This window comes from Pieris napi, chromosome 14 (assembly GCF_905475465.1).
Source record: "Pieris napi chromosome 14, ilPieNapi1.2, whole genome shotgun sequence".
NCBI classification, from domain to species: domain Eukaryota; kingdom Metazoa; phylum Arthropoda; class Insecta; order Lepidoptera; family Pieridae; genus Pieris; species Pieris napi.
The window spans coordinates 8,526,925-8,549,312 of NC_062247.1; the positions used below are offsets into that span (position 1 = coordinate 8,526,925).

Genomic DNA, 22,388 nt, shown 5'->3' on the forward strand with positions numbered 1-22,388 from the left:
CTGCACGCTAAGTTACAAGAACAAACTTACTTTCTGTAAAAGGCTCTGTTCATAATGTTTCTAGAATGAGACGTATTTTAATAAAGGTTTTCATACGTTTTATGTTTACGAGCGATTTAATGAGTTTTTAATTATTGTTTTTATTATTATGTTCTAATAAAGTTATTAAAGTTATTTTGATCGATTCTGCAGCTGCCATGTGCTTCTTTTACTCAGACATAAAACTTAATTTTGTCTGATTTGAACAGTGTTTTACATTTCAGTCCCTATAACTGAAATTATAAATCATTAAATATTGTTTTATTTAATTAATCGAAGTCGTAGACAATAAAAAAAAACTAATTGAATAATGCGAATGTAACCTTTAACGTGTTTATAATATTTAAAGAATTGAATGTAATACATATACGTATAAAGTAACGCGCAGTGTGAACGCGAGTTTTTCAAGTTGCGTCGGCGAAGGGCATTACGACATACGCCCACATACGCACCTTCGCCTCTTTGTTAACAACCGACGCACACTTGCATACCTCAGGTAGAGCACCAACTGACCCTAGTTTTTTCCTTATCACACTAAAATATATTCATCATAAATATTGAAATTTTATATTACTTTTTTCATGAATACGGAAGTATTATGTTTAATATGTGAGTTTGTCTAGTCTATAACGTGCTAAAAGTTATCGGGACCTATGAGATGGATTTTAAACATCCGAAATTATCGGACCGTTTTTTCTGGTTTCAAGTTCTTAAGCTATGTAACCTAACTATTGTTGTGTATATAAATTATTCTTTCACTGGAAATCGAATCTAGTCTTTTAATGTGTGTTAACAAGTAAGACACACAAGACGGTAACAATAAGAGATGCATCAATGGTGGTCGATTAAATATTAAATGACAAATTAAATTAGCCAGGAATGTATCCACAGAAGGAAGTACACACATACTTGATATGGCAAAGGTTTGTCAATGAGTCAAGCTTTGTGAATACAAATTTATTAATAGACTATTCATAGAGTGTAAATAGAATTTAAAATAAAGTTTCATTGTTTTTGTCGCCTACGTCCTTTTACAATCTTAGCTTTAGAGTTGTTTTTGTATAAATAAACAACATGAATCGGCCGTTATTAATTTTCAATAAAACCTCTGAACGTTTGAAAAAGAAGTTTTTGTTCTGAGATTTCAATCCATTTCCCTTTTTTAGTAATAGGTAATTTTCTGTTTCTGACACACGCCGTCAATTTTCCTTATAATGGTTTCCTTTCCTGTATAATCATATTTACATAGAGACTATCTCCTCAGTCAGTAAGGGTTTAGGGTTAAGTCTTGGTCCGAATAAGTACTCACATATTATGCTAAAATCCAATACGTTTCTGACCGTGCCTTATCACCCTAAGTCTTGATTGTGAGGGTAAGATTCATAAACAAAACTTAGCGGTAAGTCTGACAAATTTGACGTATATATCTACTAAATTACGACATACGGGTGTCATATTTCTCGTGTCTGAATCTTACCTTAATTCATCGCTTCTTTTCATCTAATCGACTTTCAAATTACGCAACGGATTATAATATATTATATCGTAGCAATACGTTTAATTCAGGGTGAAAATGTTTTATTATAAGCATTTATACAGTTTAGTACAATCATAATTGAGTCTTTCCAGTGACAACATACAAAATCTTCGACATACTCGTCATCCCAGAGCCGGTCGCTAGTTGAACTTAATAATCACTTATATATAATATTTTTCAAGATTTATTTGTAACTATTCAACTACCCTAACAGCTAATATACGCTAGTGTTACTTATTAACCGTAACATACGAGGGGCGGTCAATAAAATCGCGGAATGACAGGGAAGGGTAATGAAATAAAACATTAAACTATCCTTTTCAATGTTTTATCCCTTAACCCTAATACATTTATGACATCTGTCAAATAACTTATTAATACCGTCTAAAAAAACATATTTGTCTTCGTATAGGCTGAAATTGCCGACTTCACTTCATCATCGTCGCAAAACTTTTTTCCACACAGCTCTTTCTTCATTTGAAAACAAATAATAGTCGCTAGGGGCCAGGTCTTGGCTGTAGGGTGAGTGACGCAGTTGTTCCATTTTTTTGCGAATTCGCTCTGAAAACATATAAAAATATCGATCGTTTCGGAGATAGAATTAGCGCTCTCACCTCACGTTTGATTGGCGTCATGGTGTCCCATACAAGTCTGTCAACCGGACGTAAACCCGTCTCGTGGGCATAAGCCCTTAAGCACTCGCAACGCCTTTAAGGGTGCGACAAATTCGTTCTCCTCCTAGGGGCTGCAAATAACTTTCGTTCCTGCAAAAAGCCGTTTGGTACCAATTAATTAGGTTTAGAGATAACATTAGGATTACTAACAACTCCCCGAAAACTTTAACAACTTAAAAAACAGGGTTGTATATACAACATTTTGGTCCTTTTGGCTGTTTCTTTTGTCATTGTCCTCAATTTCTGGACTAAAGCATGCCAGTTTATTATAAACCTTCACCGTAACCAGTGTTGAATGAATAAATAACAGAACCCATCGGTGCACAACCGAGGTTTGAACCTCAAATACACATAATAATGGCGCCATCACGATACATTCCCTTGCATCACGTATGTAGTTTTTACCAAGATGGCGCCACCGACTTCGTTCCCGCCCAAAATCAATAATCCCGGCGTGCGCTGTACCGCCGATTTTCACTTCAGTGTCACCGAAGCCACCCCCATTTACTCGTTTTCCTAGTCGTAAACGGCTTGTGCGAATAATTCGACGGATTTATAACAATTATCTGTGAGTATTTCTTTTATATAATTCTAGGTTCTATATAAAATAAGGTTGTCATTTACGAAAAAGGATTTTTATATAATGTAGGTATTATTCAAAATTTGTGTCAGGAAGCTGTCCGGTTTAAATGGGTATGTAGGGCGGAGGTACAAAATAATGGGTTTCGTCTTGAATAGGACTATTTGGAAATAAGAATAGTAACAGTGCTATCATAATAACAATTTAATAGTGACTTCATTGATCATTGATTAAAACTCCATTGACCTAAATTTGATGTTCGATTACGAGTTTCTTAATTACAATGTTAATTTATTAAGAATAATACAATAGTTCTATTGATAATAACAACTTTTATTACTTAATATACTTAGCTATTGCTTCTATTATTAATCACAATGAATATATTGTTGAATATGTTATATATGTGAGTTCTACTAATTAAAATAATGTAATTTTATTTAATATATTTTCGGCACGTCTCTTCCTAGAATAGGAAAAAGTTCATTTTATACCGATTGTTCATTTTATCTAATGATGCTCCTTAATTTTGTTACAAGAAAAAGGTTTTAAGCAATATAAAAATATCAGTATCAGACTCAGCATTTAATCGTAGTATGCATAATATTATCTTAATTTGTTAAAAATTTTCAAATAAAAGATTTTATTAAATAAAGTATTGAGTTTATTTTGCCCACAACAGCGTTCTTACGGAATTTAACGCGTAGATTCACATTCGTTATATAATAATATAAGAAAATTAATAATAATGCAAAACGATAATTACTAATAAATGCTAATAATTAATAATCATAAATCAATGTAATAATCATTTATTCTGCATGTACCTCAACATCTCAAAAAAATATCAGATTTCGTTTTTTTTGGGCGGACGGCAAGAGGCTCGGCTCACCGTGATACCGCCGCCCATAGACACTCACACTGCTAGAGGGCTCGCAAGTGCGTTGCCGGACTTTTAAGTATTGGTACGCTCTTTTCTTGAAGGACCCAAAGCAGTGCCGGATAAAGCAAGCGCGGGGCCTGTAGCAAATTCTGCCTAGGGGCCCTTGGTTAGGCTTTAGGATTTAAATAGTTCGCCTGTTTCCTCGAAATACTTATAATCGATATTATATTAAAATCGATTAGAAAAGTACAATCTCGGCTACGTAAACTCGCAAAATAAATGTATAACTATATAAAAATAAATATCTGAAGGGTACAAATAACATGCTAGTCTAAATATGTATATCGATTATAATTAAAATTTGAAAATTTACGTTAAAAAGATAAATACATACGTACTTATTTTTACGATTATACTTGACAAAGTCAAGTTTATTTTTATGTGGAAGTGAAGCATAGACTAAGCGCTTCACGTTAAAGGTATGCAAGATATTTTACGCTACTATCTAAATTAATACTTTAGATAGTAGCGTAAAATATCAAAAGCGGGGCCCGTAGCATTTGCTACTCTTGCTATATGGCTAGTCCGGCACTGACCCAAAGTCGAATTGGTTCAGAAATACGAGTAGTGGTGCGCGGCAAAAACTACTTTAAAAAGCGCTCAGTTGTGTAACGGGTGGAATTTCGTATTCTGCCTTGACGTCTGATCATGAAACGATGAAATCGTTTAGTATTTAGTGTTTGTTTTGTTAAATAAAGCCTGCTATGTTTTCCTTTAAGTACAAATAACTGTTGCCCTCCGACATGAAAAAGCTTTGTAGTATTCAAGTAAAATCTTTTGATGAAAATTTAAGTATCAGCACGGAAAACTCGGAAAACGAATAGCAAAATGTAACACGCAAACATTGCATTAATCTCACCTCAGGATATGCAAATTCCAACCGCTACGCTGTTGTATGAAGATAATAAATTTGTTTTAATATCACGGAAACAGAAGATTAATGAACACTACTTTTGTTACTATTAATTAAAATATATACAAAAAATTCAGCTAGTGCAAAAGCACAATTTCTTAATTAAAAATCTGGATAAATAATCAAAAGTGTTTTCTATTCAAGTAATCAAGCTATCTTACAGAGTATCAATTTCATTTACAATATTCTATGCATTTTAGTTATAGACTGTTAGAGCTATAGACAAAGACCAAACGTGAATTCATTCAAATTTTGAATTAAAAAAAATGAACTCCGTTAAATCTCTACACTTTATATAATATATATTCTGTACAATCAATTTCGATTGAACAATGCAAGTGCAAATACACTAAGTTAACGAACAAAATAAAAGCGAGCGAGTAAAATAAATCATTTTCATTCCAATTTTGCGGAAATTGAATTGAATTCACATACCTACACAATCAATGCGATTGTTAACTGTTTTTCTCATAAGACCCATCCTCGTGTCGTTTAATTGGCACGTCTCCAACTACTTTTCAAGTCGCTTAGAACCCCTGAATATTTGATTTTTATGTCAACTCTGATTGTGTTATTATTTATAGGTATAAGTTTTTCGTCGCCGGCGATGTTGGTTTGAATTAAATTTACGTAGTTAATCGCTGCATTTCTTTACTTTATTTTGTGTCTACATAGTTTGCGGCATAGAATAGGGTGAAAGACTTATGTTGGCTATATATATATACAATGGCGTACAATTAAACACAACATATAGAACTTATATGAGACTAGTGGACCCGACAGACGTTGTCCTGCATGATATTTCAAGCAATTAGTAAAGCAAAGTATGAAAGTACCGACTGCAGCGCCATCTGGTGAGCTGATTTGTGAATCTAAACCATTCCCAGATCCCCTTGAACACACACAAAAAATTCATCAAAATCGGTCCAGTCGTTTGAGAGAAGTTCAGTGACATACACACTCACAGAAGAATTATATATATAAAGATATAAAGAAATGAAATGGTGCCAGTCAAATCAGTTGAATTACGAGCTTCTACGCTGAATCTGTTATTTATCTTCAAAACTTATATTATTACTTCAATTATAATAGGAAGGGTATCAGTTATCAGATTCCAATCAAATTTTTATAAGTTTATCTAAGAATTGATTCTATTTATTCAGTGTGATCCCAACATCCTTTGGAAATGCGTCAACGTAGAATAAACCTTTCAAAAGCATAAACATATGTGTCTAATTAAAATAATAGTGTACTTTGAATTAAAAAAATACAAGTCTTCGTTCAACAAAGTTATAAAAATAGCAATTTGTTAAGGTTTTTGTTCTCTTCATTTATTTTTGAAGTGATTAATGTTTAAATTCCTCACCTTGAAGCAAGCTAGGCGTATTCGTCAAAGAAAGAAAACGCGCAAGACTAAACGTTGTACTCGGTTGTGATTGGACTAAAAGACGTCATATGATGCATACGAGATGCTGTTGACCAATCACGAGCGAACGAATATCACAATCGTTCCGTCTTAAGTCTAACATTGTCACCAACGAGTGCTCTTCTTAAACGTAGTATCCTTATTTAGTTTTCAGGAATCAGTAATAATTAAAGGTTTTAAGTCAAGCGTTACCGCATAAAAAAATGGTGCGTGTACTTATGTACCCGCGTAAGAAGTTATACTTCTTTGCCATTATTAAAAATAGTTTTTGATTGCATGCAAATAATTAATTAAAATTAAATAATCAAAGACTGGAAAAGGAGTCATTATAGTCAATAAAGTTCAGTTTACATTTGAAAAATTTGTTGTAAATTATGTCCAATGCCGTAGCATCTTCCGTGGGCAACTTCATTCTGTTAATTTTGTGTCACGGTGCAGGCGCATCGTAAAATTTCATTCTCATCAATTTTTAATATCGCGCCTAAAGATGTATAACTTCAAAAAGTTTTAAAATTACGTTAATGTGTTTTTGTGAAATATTGTGACAATTTATGAACTGAATAATGAGATACTTTCGTCACTAGGGTCTCATTAAACTGTAAAAGCCTTCGTGCGTGGACGTGTATTCTAGGGAATCTATTTCTTATTGTAAAGTTTATTAACACTTCTAGAATCTGGTAAATTAAAAAGCTTAAAGGGTTTATGATCCTATTCTCAGTAACATATTCACGGCCATTGTTCGTGGAGTCAATGGACCGAAGCTGTAAGCGGGCTGTGAACTGCGTAGGGAGGGAAATTCAATAGTCGAATTGGCAAACTGCCCGCCCCGAATAACATCGTACTAAACTTCGATATTACTTTAACGTTGTAACAGAGTTTATACCCGTAATTCTAACGTTTATTTTACTGAATTACTCAGAGAACACAATTGATTGGTTTTACTGTTCGGCAAATTTGGGGTCGATTCCTAAGGAAATTGAATAGCGTACAGCCCTGCGATTCTGTAACTCACTTCACGAACTCACACAGCGGTTTTCGCATCGGAAAAGGTGGGAGCTTGTACTTTATTGTTTATCAGAACGCCAAATCATAAAATGACTGCTTCACGACTGATTTGAGAGAGACCGCCGATGCGAAAACCGCTGTGTGAGTTCGTGAAGTGAGTTACAGAATCGCAGGGCAGGGATGTGGAGAGAAATACCTTTTTAGTCTCGGTAAAAACATTATTTCTCGAATTCCAATTTGAAGTAACGTTAGCGTTATATAGTCTAGATTATTTATGTGAAAGTAAATAAGGCCGGAGTCTTCGGGACATGGAACCCTTTTTAAGTGGAAAAAGACCCAATTATTTTTATTTATGGCCCTGTAAAAGTGTGTATTTTATACGAGATCCACTGGACGATGTTTATGGCTTTATTGTTTGTCTGTGTTGTATGGCTATGTATGTGTGCGAATTTTAGAAACGGGGTAAGTGATGCCCACGTGCCATTAAGATAAAAAGTACCTGCTATTGACTTTGACTCTAATATATTTCCTGAAAAAACATCTGTTTAACATTTTTCCATTTATCATATATATTATTATGTTTTACCACGAAAATATAATTTCGTAAAAATGAGTTTTTATAGAGATTTTATAATCGTAATATTATGTAACACACACATGTTTAAATCTCTATATTGTTACATACACGGGAATATTTATACTAGTTTCTTGCCTAAAACGCTTAATTAATTTTGCTACATGTAATTTTAAAAATCACCGATAGTCATACAGATAGGTGTTTCTATCCGTACCTAAGGGAAATAATTGTTCATCGGTGACTGACCTCTAGGTTATTAGAGCTCGCAACTAAGCTACAGAGACGAATACAAATGTAAAAAGTTTAAAATGAGACAAGAAAAGATAATTAAGTTGAAATGAGACTTTCATTATGTCTTTGCATTTGTCTCTTCCCTCCGATTACGAGATAAACGGGGAGCGAGAAATTTAAAATTACACCCATTTATTACAGTCAAAGAATGTTTTAAATACGATCTCTAACGGTTAATGTACGATTTTTAAAATCTCCGGTAACTACCCTGTGTAATGTACGATTTTTAAAATCTCTCTTAAACTACTTTTTAAATTATATTAGCCAAATGTTTCAATTTTACGTTGAGGCCACAAGATAAATAGAGTTCAGGGTAAATTAAGTTTACTGTAATAATATTATTCGCAGGAAACCACCCCGTCGGAACGTGTACGTGTTACTTGACAGCGTATTCCGCTCGACGATCAGCTTGCAAGACAACTTGCGAGTGAATTTACCGAGGTATGCATAGCTGTATTGTATATGTTTTAATAGTGTAAGAGCTAGTAAATGTAGTTCTAAGGGTAAGAAATTAAACACTCCAATAATGACTTGATTCACTATAATTCACTTACGAGGAATTGAGCGTGTGCATGTGATACGACTTCTTTTATTACCTATTCCCTACTCCGACTGGACCATCCCAATTCGGGCAGATGTTCCACGTCAATTCGTAAACCATCGAGTCAAATGAGCAACTATGTCATATGCGCACTTATAGCAATATTCTTAAGAATATGTTTCATAAAATAATTTAGAATTTAATTAAATAAATATTAAAACCTAACAGTAGGAACACGTTTTATATTCATTTTAACGTTTTTTTCGTTATCGTATTCAGGGCTCAAACCGAAAATCCCTGCGTATGCACTATCCTCTGTACTTTAGTTAACATAAGGCAGTACAATTTTGTATTTGGATATTTATAACAAAGATTTTACGCGAACTAAATACCGTCTCTGAAATAGTCGACAATTTTGTATTCTCTACAGCGAGTTCACAAAAGCGCTTTGAACCAGTTTGTGACCTATATGGGGTAGATATACTAGTGAAGGAATGTTCCTAAATTTATGTAGTAATTAATATATTAATATATTACGTAATTTTTTCTTGTTTTGTTAATAGTATTTACTGTTTATTTAAATATTACTGGGTATCTTTATCTTTTGAAAAATAAAAATTAATTTTGATAAAATTTATATAGCAACACAATGGAAGTTTCCTAAACTTCAGTTTTCTCTACTTCAAGAGTTTGATATATTTTTGTATGGTTGATATAAGTAACTATGATTATTTAAAAAAAACAGTAGTATTTTGGCGTACGCTGTAACAAAGTATATCCGATACAATGGCATAATAACAGATTTGTAAAACGATAATTTCAAGTTTTGAAAGTTTTATCAAATATTTCGACTATATTCATATAATTAGTAACCTTTTCATTCAAGTTCGCTCACAGCGTTTTTTAAATGTTCCAAAGAAAAGTGTATCGTAACGTGTCTATTGCAAGAGCTATTCGATTTGACGTATTGTTCGTGCAGCATAACAATAACATAACATTTGTAGCTGCGGTCAAGATAGATCGTTCGGGGTGCCCTGGCATTTGTGGCCCGCAGGCCGCGACCACTTCAACCCTGTCGTTCTCAAGCTTCCGGAATTCCTTCACCACCAATGTCAATTACCTGAAACGAAGGTAAGCCTGTGTTATTAACGCTCACAATTACTCGTGGTATAGCTATTTCAAAGACTAATAAGAAATTTATAATCTATGATATATAGAAATTAAAATTGTCTATAGATTGTAATTGTGTCATGGTTCACATTCTTTTAAATATTTTGAATGATGTATGGTATGTTAATAATTTTGTTTATCCTTTTAAAAAGTTTAATAATTTCAACTCTCTCTGGATTTCATTTCTTAAAATGCTTTGTGCATTTATATTTTTGATTGTTACTATTAGTTTAATTTTAAATAAAATAATTATGTATTTACAATTTAAACGATATTTTTCAATTAACTATTCGTGGAGGCTGTTAATTAAAAGGATTTTAAAGTGCTCTTAATTATGTGAACTTATTAAATGCCTACTCAATCGAATAGTAATATTTTTGATAAAACCTGCATTAATATATAATGTTATCTCATTCATCTGTCATTGCATTGACATATGGGAGAGTTAGTTGTAAGTTAAGTATCGCTACACTGCTCAAAATCGCACTTCCCTCCTATCCGAACATCATAAGCAAAAGCTGGTTTAAAAAAGTTGTAATTAATTATTTTTTATTCTAATAATACTCTACTGTCATTGTGTCCAGGGACTTTTTCTCTCTTAAATTTTATTAAAAAGAAACAATATATTAATTACAATAAAATAGTTCACGAATGACGTGTTACGCGTCTCGCGAGATACGCCGTGTATACATATTAGTTACAGCTTTTTAGTTATTGCTGCTTGAGCTTACTTTTCCCTTATATCTGATTACATACGACTCATTATCAAGATTAAGCCGTAACTATACACACATTAACGTAACGAAACTAACCTCTTGAAATCTGAAACAGTCTTATTAAAAAGTTTTCACTGTATCTTTCTATCGTTAAGCTTGAGGAAGTGTTCTTTGACTAATCTGTCGAGTTAAAGTAAGAATCGTATGGTATCAGATACATCCTACATCCCACGCTGGTCACACCGTGTAGCACTCATAGCCCTGATTTGTCAAAGAATAAAGTCTACCATCGTCATTGCATGGCAATGTGCTTCCTCCATCGATGTTGTAAATCTGTTTTGCTTTGAAATTTACGTTCAATGGGATAATTGCTAATTCGAAATTTAAAATAAGCTTCCCATTCATTTAGGATCAATAATAGATTTCAAGCTATCAAAGCAAGCAATATTTCATTAGCATTATCGCTAGAATATAATAAATCAATATAAGAATTATTCCGTACAGTATTTTAAGTGGATTTTAATTCAAATTAAATCATATCAACATTTATTTAATTATATGTGCATATGAAATATCAGTATTAAAAAAAGAAAAATCGAAATTTACATTCACGACTAGTTTCCAAATCAAGGGCGTATAGCGTATATAGATTTGGCAAGAAACGCTGCGCCTCTCTTTTTAATCTGCAAATTTTGGTTTACAATGTCGAACTATACCCAATTCTGCGATTGGCTGAAGATGCGCTATAACCATTGCTGCTCTGGATCTTGAGTCGAGGTTTACAGAATACGTTACTGATTACCGATAATAATTCCGTACATTGCCCCGTGGTAATGTGACGTTGCTTTGCCTTAAAGCTTGGTTGATATCTTTGGTAGGGTGTTTAGGGAATTAAGAGTAGGGTGCTAGGCATCAATGAGTGGCTACATAGTGTGTGTCGGTTTCCTTCCCGTCTGCCGTGCGGTGATGCGCGTAGTTCAGCGGACGCGTTGCGCAGATTCAGCTCCGGTGACCTTCAGTCGGAGTGCGATGAAGGGGAGGTCGACCCCTACACTGGCCGCCCAGCCACCACCAGCCAGCCCAAGCCGCAGCAGAGGCCCGCCTCCCAGGGTAAGATTATGTAACTACATTTTTATTATAAACTACACTATAGTATTTGCTACGATCTACCGCCCTTAGTTTAATAAATATAGCTCATGTACTATAATAATCCTATACTTCAGACTTTGAACGTTGAATTAAGTAACTTACTAAAAACCGATAAATAATTCAAAAACAGTTCTCAATTCGTGTATTGTATTATTCAACACATTCGAGGAGTAATGTTGTAAAAGTGTTGCTATAAAAGTAAAGTTGAAAATTTGTTAAAAATAAGACTATTCTACGAAATGAGCTTTTTATTTTCATATGTGACTTTAGAATAGCTTTAGTTAAAAACGTTTGTTTAGTCAAAACACAGAACATGTAGCGTTGATAAAAAACATATTAAATTATATTATTTTTCCGCGTACTCTTAATAAAATTATCGAACTTTTACGAAAGTTACCAAATAAATGGGTGTTTGGGAATTTTTTGGAAGTTTATAAGTTCTTTTTATCCCAAGTGTAAATATGAAGTGAATTTTGTATTAATAAAGTTGTATTAAATAAAAATTTTCTTTGCAGGGTTAAAGCTATGATGTTTTTGTGTTAAAATAACAGGTCAAGTGTTTGCACTTCGCAACTTAAGGAGGTTGCTACTTAGGTTTTTCTCATGAAAGTACTTGGAAAGGATATAGAATTTAAAGTATGTTTTCAAACTTCGTGAAAGATAACAACATGTTTTTGTCTCATACATAATTTAAATGCTTTACTGAAATCGAGTCTAATGTTGTTGTTGGTTGTAGTTGTTTAAATTTAGACAATTTCTTTTGACTAGCGAGCTATTTAATCGACGCGACGATAATCAAAAAGATGTTACGATCTTTTCGACAGTAATCGTTATATTTTAGTAAATTTACATAAAACCATAATGAGAAACTTAAAACTTCCTTAGAATCACATTTTCTAATAATCTTAATAAAATCTATCTAAAAAAATCCGTTCGCTAGTTTTGGACTTCATTTGAATCATGATTCTTCTTATGCACCTGGAAAACTGATTTATAAGTCTACATTTTAGTTCCAAATGAAAATTTTTAATACATATATTTTTATCATATTGTTGTTTTACACTCAGATCAATATTTTTGTTATAACGACTGTAATTAAAGTTTTCAGAAAAAACGAAAATAATTCTATGTTAAAAGCATGAGTATTATTTATTTATAACAATCATTTCATTCTGGGATTGTTACATACAAACATTCCTCTTAATTTAATCGAAACATTAAGAAAATGTATACGTATGTCGCAATAACCTTTGGTCTGGGTCTCAGATATCTGTATCTCTTTCGTGATCATTTGCCTTTTGTCTAATGGGCAAATAGGAGATTAGCCGTCTGTGCCTGACACACGCCTTTACTGTGTACTGTACTTTACTTACGCCTTATGGGTTTAAGCCATGGCGGTTTCCTCTCAGTGTTATCGTTCTCCTAACGAGCGACTGTCAAATGCAAATAGAGAAAAAAGTCCATTGGTGTACAGCCGGGGCTCGAATCTATGACCTGAGGGATGAGAGTTACACCCTATAAAATTCAAAAAACATTGCGTAATTTAAATTTAAGTTGTAAACTATATAGGTATATAGGCTTGTGGCGATAATCTCTCATTAAGGTTTTATTGTCACTATCTTACGTATAATTTCATTTGATAACAGCGACTGGTGGTAGCCTTGGGAGTGGTTCAGCACCACCAGCGGCAGCAACGGCTGCCCCAGCAACGTCTACTGCGGTCACTGCTGGTTCCGGAGACCTGTCATTGAATCTCCAAAGAGGGTCTAGAGGAACATCAGCTCCCTCGTCACCAGCGAAATCGAGAGAATCTCTCTTACAACGCGTTCAATCTTTAACTGGTGCGGCGAGGGATCAAGGCGCCAATTTATTGGGTAAGCTTTGTGATACAGATAAAAATTTAAATTAAATTAAAAAAAAACAAGATCTTTTACGACTCGTAGTACGTATTGTGAGGATTTATTTATTCTAATATTATTTTATATATATATTATCTATATATATATAAATGAAACCCGTTTTCCGTTGTCACGACATAACATGAAAACGGCTTGACCGATTTGGCCAATTCTTTTTTTATAATATTCTTTGAAGTACGAGGATGGTTCTTACGGAGAGAAAAATTAAAAAAATTGAGTGAGAAAGTCTAAAAACAACACTTTTCTATATTCCCATACATAATATTCGTAATAATACTTAAAAGTAAATTTAAACTTTAATATCATAAAGTTCAAGTGTTAGTGGAGGGGTTCCGGGAAGGTAAATTTTTATTTTTTGACATAATGTATTTGTTGTCTTATCAACTTTCTTTTTTTATCTTAGCTAGACCGGTGAATAGCAGAATAAGTATTTAAAAAAATAAAGAATCAACTGTTAGGCGGTACGATGTTCGCCAGGCCAGCTAGTTTTATATAAGATTAGTGTATTTTATATTCCGCGTTCCTAAATAACATCATTTAACTTAAATAACGTTAATAATTCCGATTTCAAGAAACGTTCCAAGTTTACATTACGGCTATTAATTATCATATCAAAATTTGATAAGCGCTTCCCTGTTTAAGACGACGCAAGAATTACCATTTCAACGTATAATAAATCACTTTAAAAAAATATTCTTATAAAAGTCAAGTTATAACAGAGACAAATCTCAATTTCATAATGAAGACAATCCTAATGTAGGTTACGTCTGAGGGCAAATGGATTTGGTAGAATTATGAACATCTCATTTTAAGCATCATTACGGGGCTAAGAGAAATGAGATTTTTGGCTGAATAAACAAGTATAAAGAGGATTTCCATGTCCTTTGATTAGCATAAATCTAAATCTGCCCGTCCTTTTCCCGTTTGGAATAAAAGGGACCGCATACTTTACATGGGTTTAATTTAAGCTTTGTAAGAAATATTTACTTTGTATAAGTTTTTCACTATTTTTACACGCTTTATATTAGCTTCATCTGTATGTATGTATGTATGTATGTATGTAACCGACTCCTTCGGACTCGATTTTGACCCACATTAAACGGACAGATTTAATTCAAACTTTGTACACTTATAAAGAATCAGCGACAATATAAGAATTTTAGTTTTTTATATTAGTTTTTTTAAACTATATTTATTTCATTGTTATTTTGTGCTGTTATTTGTATGAAGTTTCGTGACTCCGCATCTGTTTCTTTAAATTTCTGTAGCAAGTGAAACAGTCTTTAGTGTTAGACAGATCTTCGTTTTCATCGCTATAATTATATGCTTTATTATATCCCAGATAAAACAATTCATAACAAATACAATTTAAATTAATATAAAACTTATTATTTACTATTGTGTCGTAGTTAATTCTTGCGAAACACCGAAACGTTAAAAACTTATTAAATTATTGCGTTACTATCCAATACACTATTAAAGACATAACTTTTTCTATATATTACGTTAGTATAACATCGTCTCTCGGGTTGATGCTAACAATTCTTTATCGTAAGAAAATTCAATTACTACTTCAATATAAAGAGTCCCTCGTGAGTTGTGTGCTGCGATATTGTGGGCTACTCGATTGTGAGAAACTTCCATGGATCTGGTTAGCGCTGCGCCTTCATAAGTTCTAGTAACATGTTCATACGTGTATAATAAAGTAGTATAGTAAAGGATATACATCCTTTCTATAACATATTTTCATAAGTTTTTGATTATCTTCCTTGTAACATGTGAGATGTTTGGTAGCAAAAATAAAGTCTTAATTTTTTCCTGGATTTGATAGAACATTACATAATATTTAGGGAGTGTGACATCTGTGGCGTCCGTCGGTCGCGGGTACAATCGGGACCGCTGCGTCACTTTGCTGGTTGTGGACGATCAGAACACGGACTGGTCAAAATATTTCCGCAATCGCCGTCTACCGGGAGAGTGGGACATTCGTGTGGAACAAGCTGAGTTTAGAGTAAGTATTTTTTTTTTAAAGTCAATTCACACCAATTGACCTAGTCCCATGCTAAGCTGGTGAAGCTTGTGTTATGGGTACTAGGCAACGGATATACATACATATTATAGAAAGACAGACATATAAATACATATTTAAACACCCAAGACCTAAGCACAACACCAAATGCTCATCACATCAATGTTCGTCTCAGCCGGGGATCGAACCCGGGACCCATGGATTCGTAGTCAGGGGTACTAACCACTAGACCAATGAGTCGTCAAATTTATATATTACGCAGTACTAAGTGTTTGGGATCTTTTATAAAATATGTCGAGTAAGCGGTTATGATACTAAGACTAACATTGGTTTGCAGATGCTTTATAAGTTTTAAGCTAACTAGCGAACATATAATAAACACTATTTCCATTATATAGGAATAAGCGAATACAAATATGCATTAAAGACGGCTAAAACATATATTTTAGACATTTTTCCGAGATCTAGATTTTTTGTCTAAAAATAATGAATGGATTAAACACAGCTGCGCTAGTCAATGTTAACGTAGTGACATAACTAACTAAATGGATTATTTCAATCTCTCTATAATTACGTAAATATTTCAAGTCTATGGTCACGTAATAAAATACGTCATTGTCTTTGATACGTAATAAGCTTAATATCGATTAAAATCGAATAGTCTCGAATAAATAAAATGTGTTATATTTTATTCTAATAACGTGTATAAAACTAGTGTTATGCTGTTACGGTACCCCGACACTGAAATAGAGAATAAAGCAGAATTTTGGGCCCCAAATCTTGTTCCTTGCAATCAGACATAAAATATTATGAAAAATGTTTTTTTATATTACCGTTGTCAAATGTTATATATTTAGCGCTATAATATATAAATTATATCTTTAGTCAATCGTTATTTGTACAGTTTTAGTCTTAAGCTTTGTTAACTAAATATGAAGTTTAAATTAACTTGCAGTGCTTCGAAATTCTTCATAATATTTCATTTTAAAATATTCCGTCCGAAATGAAATGAAACTTAACTCAATTTAAGCATCGCCGAGTTGAAAATTATAAGTTATTAAATTGCATGATTTTACGGACTCATTTTGTAAGAAAGTGATATACTCATTGTTGCATCTACTTCCAAATTAGCTTAAGTAACTAAAGAAGGTTAGTTTAGGTTTTAATAAATGCTAAAAGTAAGTCGCTGATCTAATCTAATATATAAAATTCTCGTGTTCACAATCTTCGTTCCCATACTCCGCTGAAACGGCTCGACCGAATCTTATGATTTTTTTTATGCATATTTAGTAAGTCTGAGAGTCGGCTACTATCTTTGTTTAAAACCCGTAAGTGATAAGGGGTGTCCACCCCAAACATTTAGATTTTAGATTTTTTTATGATACAACATATAAAAATACATACAACCCCTTATTTTCACCCCTCTTCGATCAACCCCTATTTTTTATTATAGTAGGTAGTTATTTTTATTGAACTAAAAAATGTTTCCTAGAAATAATATACATGGCAGAACAACGTTTGCCGCGTCAGCTATTAAAATATAAGACAACTAATTGTAATGGCTGACGACAATTGACATTACGGCATTCTTTTTTTATTATATTCTAAATCTATTTATTGTTTGTCCAGGAACTGACAGTGACAGCGAATTCAGATGGCACCAATGTGTCTATGGCAGTGTATCGTGGCGGCACCAAAGTTACTCGATGTTTCAAGTATGTTTTTTTCAGTCGCTTCGATTTTCTTGACATAGACAATATTCATTCGATATCCTTATATATTAAATGAAGTCTGTGATAAACTTAAAAGCTATCCAACTAATTTTTGTACGGTCTGTACCCTTACTAAGGAAGGTTCTAGTGTATAATTGTCATGTAAATTGACTGAAATATTTAAAGTTAAAGTCGCAAAAAATCTTGCAAAAGCTGAAAAGCAAATAAATAAGATCTCATCCGTTGCCTCAATTATAAACCAAACGAATTGTATACTCTGGTAGCTATTAGTTTTATACAGGCGTTTATTGCACCCAGAATTGGTTCGATTCTTGGCAAAACAATAATTATTTAGTGCTGCCATATGGGCCTAACTGGGCAACTATCAACAATAATATGTCATGTATTATGTAATAGGGAGTTCCCTAGGACCATGATATGACATATAATATAGCACCAAAATGTAAATCGTAATTAAATAGGCCAGATTTCGTGTTGGTGAGACAGAACGTGCGCGACGCAGGCTCAGACCACCGTGCATTACTGCTGGGGCTTAAGTTTGGAGGCGTTCCATCTGTCAACAGCCTTAACTCAATTTACCACTTCCAGGTGAGATATTAGATTTTATTATGATTTTTTTTTGTAATAGCAGGTATATTAACAAGCCAGACACAATTGTAGTTCCATATATCATAGCTAAGTAGAACTTAGTATTGTCTTTGATTTACATAACCTTTACACATTTAAAGAAAAACGCTTTTTACCGGATTAAAGTTATGTATTATTATTATAAATTTACAACTATTTGACATAATTTTAAATTTATCCGACGTTTCGCGTGCTTTACAGCGTGCGTGGTCACGGTGACTGAAGACAAAAGATGTTGAATGTCAAAAGGTATCACAGCTGCAGAGAAAGTTGCCTTATCTGTATTTGTTTCCCCGGAGTTGGTATCGACTAAAAGATGGAGGGTTTTGGCAAAAATGGCTCACGGTGTCCTCTATTTTCGCGGATTGTTTTTCTTTTTAGATTTTAATTTGGATATTATTGGATCCCAGGCGTTGACAATTTTAGGCCGTCTTCTCTATTGAAATTGGGGTGTTTTTTGATTTCAATGGCTTCGCGTACCAATCTTGGGAAGAATCTTTTCTCTTTCGCAAGTACTTTCGGTTGGTCAAAGCGTATGTAGTGATTAGGCCTATCTAGTATGTGTTCACAGACTGCTGATTATTATTATATTATAATAATAATACATAACTTTAATCCGGTAAAAAGCGTTTTTCTTTAAATAAGTAGAACTTGATTTTCTAAAACGACGTTCCATCCTATCCATCCTACACGCATTCTCTCTGAAATATTATTGTTTAGTCTGTTAATCTTTTATTTGGTATTAAGTATTGTGTTTAGTAAGCAGAAAAGCTTTCTGAATAAATAAACTTAAATAAAGCTATTTAGTAAGCTACTCCTTGGTATACTGCAGCTATAATGGCATCGGCGACTTTGCATAAAACGTATAAAGCAATGCTTATGCAAGAATCATAAAATACCATTTAACTCAGTAAAGCTATTAAATTGTTAAACTGATTTCGATTCGATGCGTGAAGCGAAATCACTCCACTGTCTGACATGTGAATTCGACTATCGATTATAAATTTGTTACATTTACCATAGATAGTATAGATAGTATTGCCTGTAGTCATATCAAAACAGATTCCACTCTCCCAACCAGTCTTACTGAAAATTCTATTCGTAAGTGCTTTGTGTAAAAAAGGAATTCAGATATCCGAAAAAGAACAAGAACTAGATCGAGAGGCCGGCCTTGTGCCAGATGGAGAGACGAAATTGCGATGACGGCGGGGCAAAGATGGCTGGAGATAAAAAAGAACATTGTGGAATGCGTTGGAGGAGGCTTGAACCGACTTAAATATTAAAGATAAAGTTTAAATTTTAAAATAAAGCTATATTATATAAAAAAACTAAGAGTTAGCTAAACGTGATAACAGAAGAACGTAATGTGAACGTGTACATTATTAATAACGACAGAAATTATAATCAGCAACAGACTAGGATAATGTTCACTTCGTAGGCAACATTTAATATACGATGAGAAATAAATCACTTCGTTCCTTGGGGATGCCTTAAATGTCACTGCTACTGCGGCAAACTTATTGTTATGCAAATAACGTAAAGCAAAATTGTTATTTAAACCAGAATTTAATAGTCCTGTTATAAAGGAAGCTATGCAGCGGATGTATTCACGTAAATGCAAGCTATTTTGAGACACTTTATTATTTTTACCAGTGGATCTAGGTCTCAGTTGATATTTGGATCTTGTGATGTTTTTTTTATGACTCGTAATTTATATGAAAAAAATTGAAATTAAATTTATTACTTCATGGCCTGGGTTCCTCGGTAAAAACTCATTTGTTCAAACACTTACATCCCAAAAAAACATTCAATAATACAATTTTTACTATGACAATATCACTGATTAAATTTTTGAGTTTCATACTAAAAGCTTCTTTCCTTATTTCTGTCTTTTATACTACTAATAATTTAGGAGGAAACTTTCTTAATCAAACAGGAATACTACAATAAAGCCGGAATCAGAATAGAATTACGGAATTTTATTCATTAAAATAAATGTTCTAATATTAATTATAACGGAAATGTTTCCGGTGTGACATTCAAAGCAATAATCGAGTTTGACAAAGTTTTAGCACTTAAGATTTAATTGGTTTCAGGATCGACCCTGGGTATTCGGACATCTTCTTCAATTACAGCGACGTTTGGGGCGTGAGAACTTCCCACTTATTGAACAAACTTACTACCACAACCACACTGATATGGTAAGTCCTATTATAAGTTTCGATGTGTGTCAAGTTGGTCTCAAAAATAAGTTTAAGATCTGACGGTAAAGCCAGAATTTACGTAAAAATTTAGTACGGGAACACAATTTCTACAATGTATCTTTTGTAGTACAAAGACTAATAAATATGTTATTTGACTTTGTATGTGTATTTGTTGTGAAGAAATTTTTATGTGTTTTGTTTAAAATTAAAGCATATTAACCTGATATTATTATATATGAGCCATTTCTATACTCACTTACTCCATTTTTATGCAGTGTTTATTACATATTAATATAAGATACTGTTGGAATTTGAATGTGTAAGTAATGGCAGGTAACACTTTTCACACGTGAAGAAACAGATTGTCCAAGAAATATTTAATTGTTTAATAATCGGTCAACGTTCTTAGACACTAATAAAATACTATTGTCATCGTCGGAGCTAACTGCCGTTATTAAACTAGCAAATTACCAAAAGGCGATTTAGGTTAAATAATCCGACAGGCGTTAAAAAATAGGCACTTCGCTTAACTCTTTATTCTTAAACCTATTTGTTAATTTACAATACTTTCACTTACTCATAGTTAACTTAAAATAAATAATACATAATGTCCGTTAAAGACAAAACAAATAGAAGGCTGTAACAATTGGTACTTTTAAACCATTAAATCTTAGCCCGTGCTGCCTACGCCAATATACAAGCAAATAATTTAGAACATTTGAGACAAAATTGAGGTTAAAGCTTCTACATTAGTAACTCAACGGTAACGGATCAGGAGTTTAAGAGAAATGGTCATCTGGGATCCAGATATGTATGGCCAATAGTGAACGACGCGAATGAGGGAAAAGATAGCTGGAAGCGCAATAAACATGAAGTTATTTCCTATCTAAAGAAACGAGAGTTTCAATCTTTTACTACTGCTTTAGCGTCGTTCTTGTAATATCAACATTTAATGGATCTTTTTAAATATATTCTTTCATTATAATTTGTGTTGTTATCTCGCCATAGGGTACAAAATGACCATTCCTCTTTTTAATTATTTTAATAATTCGTTTCGTGAATCAAGTCATAGTGCTGTTATTGTTGTGATATTGCTTCTGTAGACACCTGGTCAGGGCTGGTGCTCTGAAATAAAATGGTTTTTATTAATATTTTTCAGGTTACTTATATTACTTATTCTAATTGAAATAGCAAGTTTGGTACAAATCTCGAATAATAGAAGAAATTGAATTCCTATAGCTTAGTAAAAATTGAAATATAAATTCATTTAGAAGTAAAAAATGATTTTAACTAATCAAATTTATATTCAATTAGTTTTTAAACTTTGTTTTAATTTTTTATTATTATTATTATTATTACTAAGTACGTTAAGAAATTTGTAATGTATGTGGTGATATAAAAATATATTCAGTAATAAAAATTTACAGGTAAACCACATAGCACAATAGTGTATATAGGCTCACGGTCAATACATGATGTCAATTAGTATTTTAATTATGAATTTACATACATTAGTATAGAATGGACCTTCTTGATAATGGAAGCCCGTTGGTAGCCGTACCGATCTAAGACGGTACATTAAAATTACTGTATAAAGTAATTCTTACAGTACAAAGGAGAATTGAACAATAAAAACCAATAATTTATCAAAATAAAATCGCAGATTTTATGCCTTTATTAATAATACGTTTACTTTTTTATTAATAATGCAACGGGGAAAATGCACATGTACTATTAGTGGCAAAAAACAAAAGAACGACTTCTGCGCATCAAATGACACTTACCAGCCAGGATTGCGATGGCATAGATAATCAATCAGTGTTACCATATCATAAAAAACCAAACATGACATGTCAGCACTATGTCTTAGTTTCGCGTATAATTAATTATTAAAGGTCAGAGAACTCCGAAAATGATGATTTAATCAGTCCGCATTACTCATTGTCAATACTGAAGCAAAAACTGCGTAGGAACATCTTATTTGGCTTAAGTACTATAGACGGATTTTATAGATTGACAGTAGTGTTTTTTTACTGGTGATAAATATATTAGTGGGCGTGGTTGTTAATCTATATAGAGCTTAATTTAATCTCTATTGAGAATTCATGTAGGATGAAAGATACTTAAGCTTTTAATCTAAGCGCTTTCATTTTCAGATCAATTGCTTTGTAATAAATAAATATATAACAATAAAAATCAAAAAAGAGATCAATATTTGCTTAGTGGTTCAGCGAGTGACTTTCAAAACTGAGGACGTGTTTTATAAAACAAAATCAATCAGAAACGTAAAGGTACTTTGTCACTCCCAATAGCAA

General features: G+C 32.8%; 2 protein-coding genes across 4 annotated transcripts in view; one reads left to right on the forward strand and one right to left on the reverse strand.

The window, feature by feature from the left end:
- The first annotated feature begins 2,735 nt into the window (after nt 1–2,735).
- Nucleotides 2,736–22,388, forward strand: part of LOC125056028 (synapsin) — a 94,294-nt gene continuing 74,641 nt past the window's right edge. Inside the window, exons 1-9 of one of the 2 annotated variants that reach the window (XM_047658843.1) lie at nt 2,736–2,818; nt 8,334–8,426; nt 9,531–9,657; nt 11,389–11,532; nt 13,208–13,435; nt 15,331–15,491; nt 17,139–17,224; nt 17,704–17,830; nt 19,966–20,070. In XM_047658843.1, coding sequence (XP_047514799.1) covers nt 11,442–11,532; nt 13,208–13,435; nt 15,331–15,491; nt 17,139–17,224; nt 17,704–17,830; nt 19,966–20,070 — 798 coding nt within the window. In that variant the 5' untranslated portion in view covers nt 2,736–2,818; nt 8,334–8,426; nt 9,531–9,657; nt 11,389–11,441. The remainder of the gene's footprint in view (nt 2,819–8,333; nt 8,427–9,530; nt 9,658–11,388; nt 11,533–13,207; nt 13,436–15,330; nt 15,492–17,138; nt 17,225–17,703; nt 17,831–19,965; nt 20,071–22,388) is intronic. The other variant, XM_047658842.1, reaches the window with a different exon arrangement.
- LOC125056029 (tissue inhibitor of metalloproteinase) overlaps nt 20,930–22,388 on the reverse strand; it is a 51,178-nt gene continuing 49,719 nt past the window's right edge. For both annotated transcript variants that reach the window (XM_047658844.1, XM_047658846.1), the window contains exon 7: nt 20,930–21,198. In XM_047658844.1, coding sequence (XP_047514800.1) covers nt 21,135–21,198 — 64 coding nt within the window. In that variant the 3' untranslated portion in view covers nt 20,930–21,134. The remainder of the gene's footprint in view (nt 21,199–22,388) is intronic.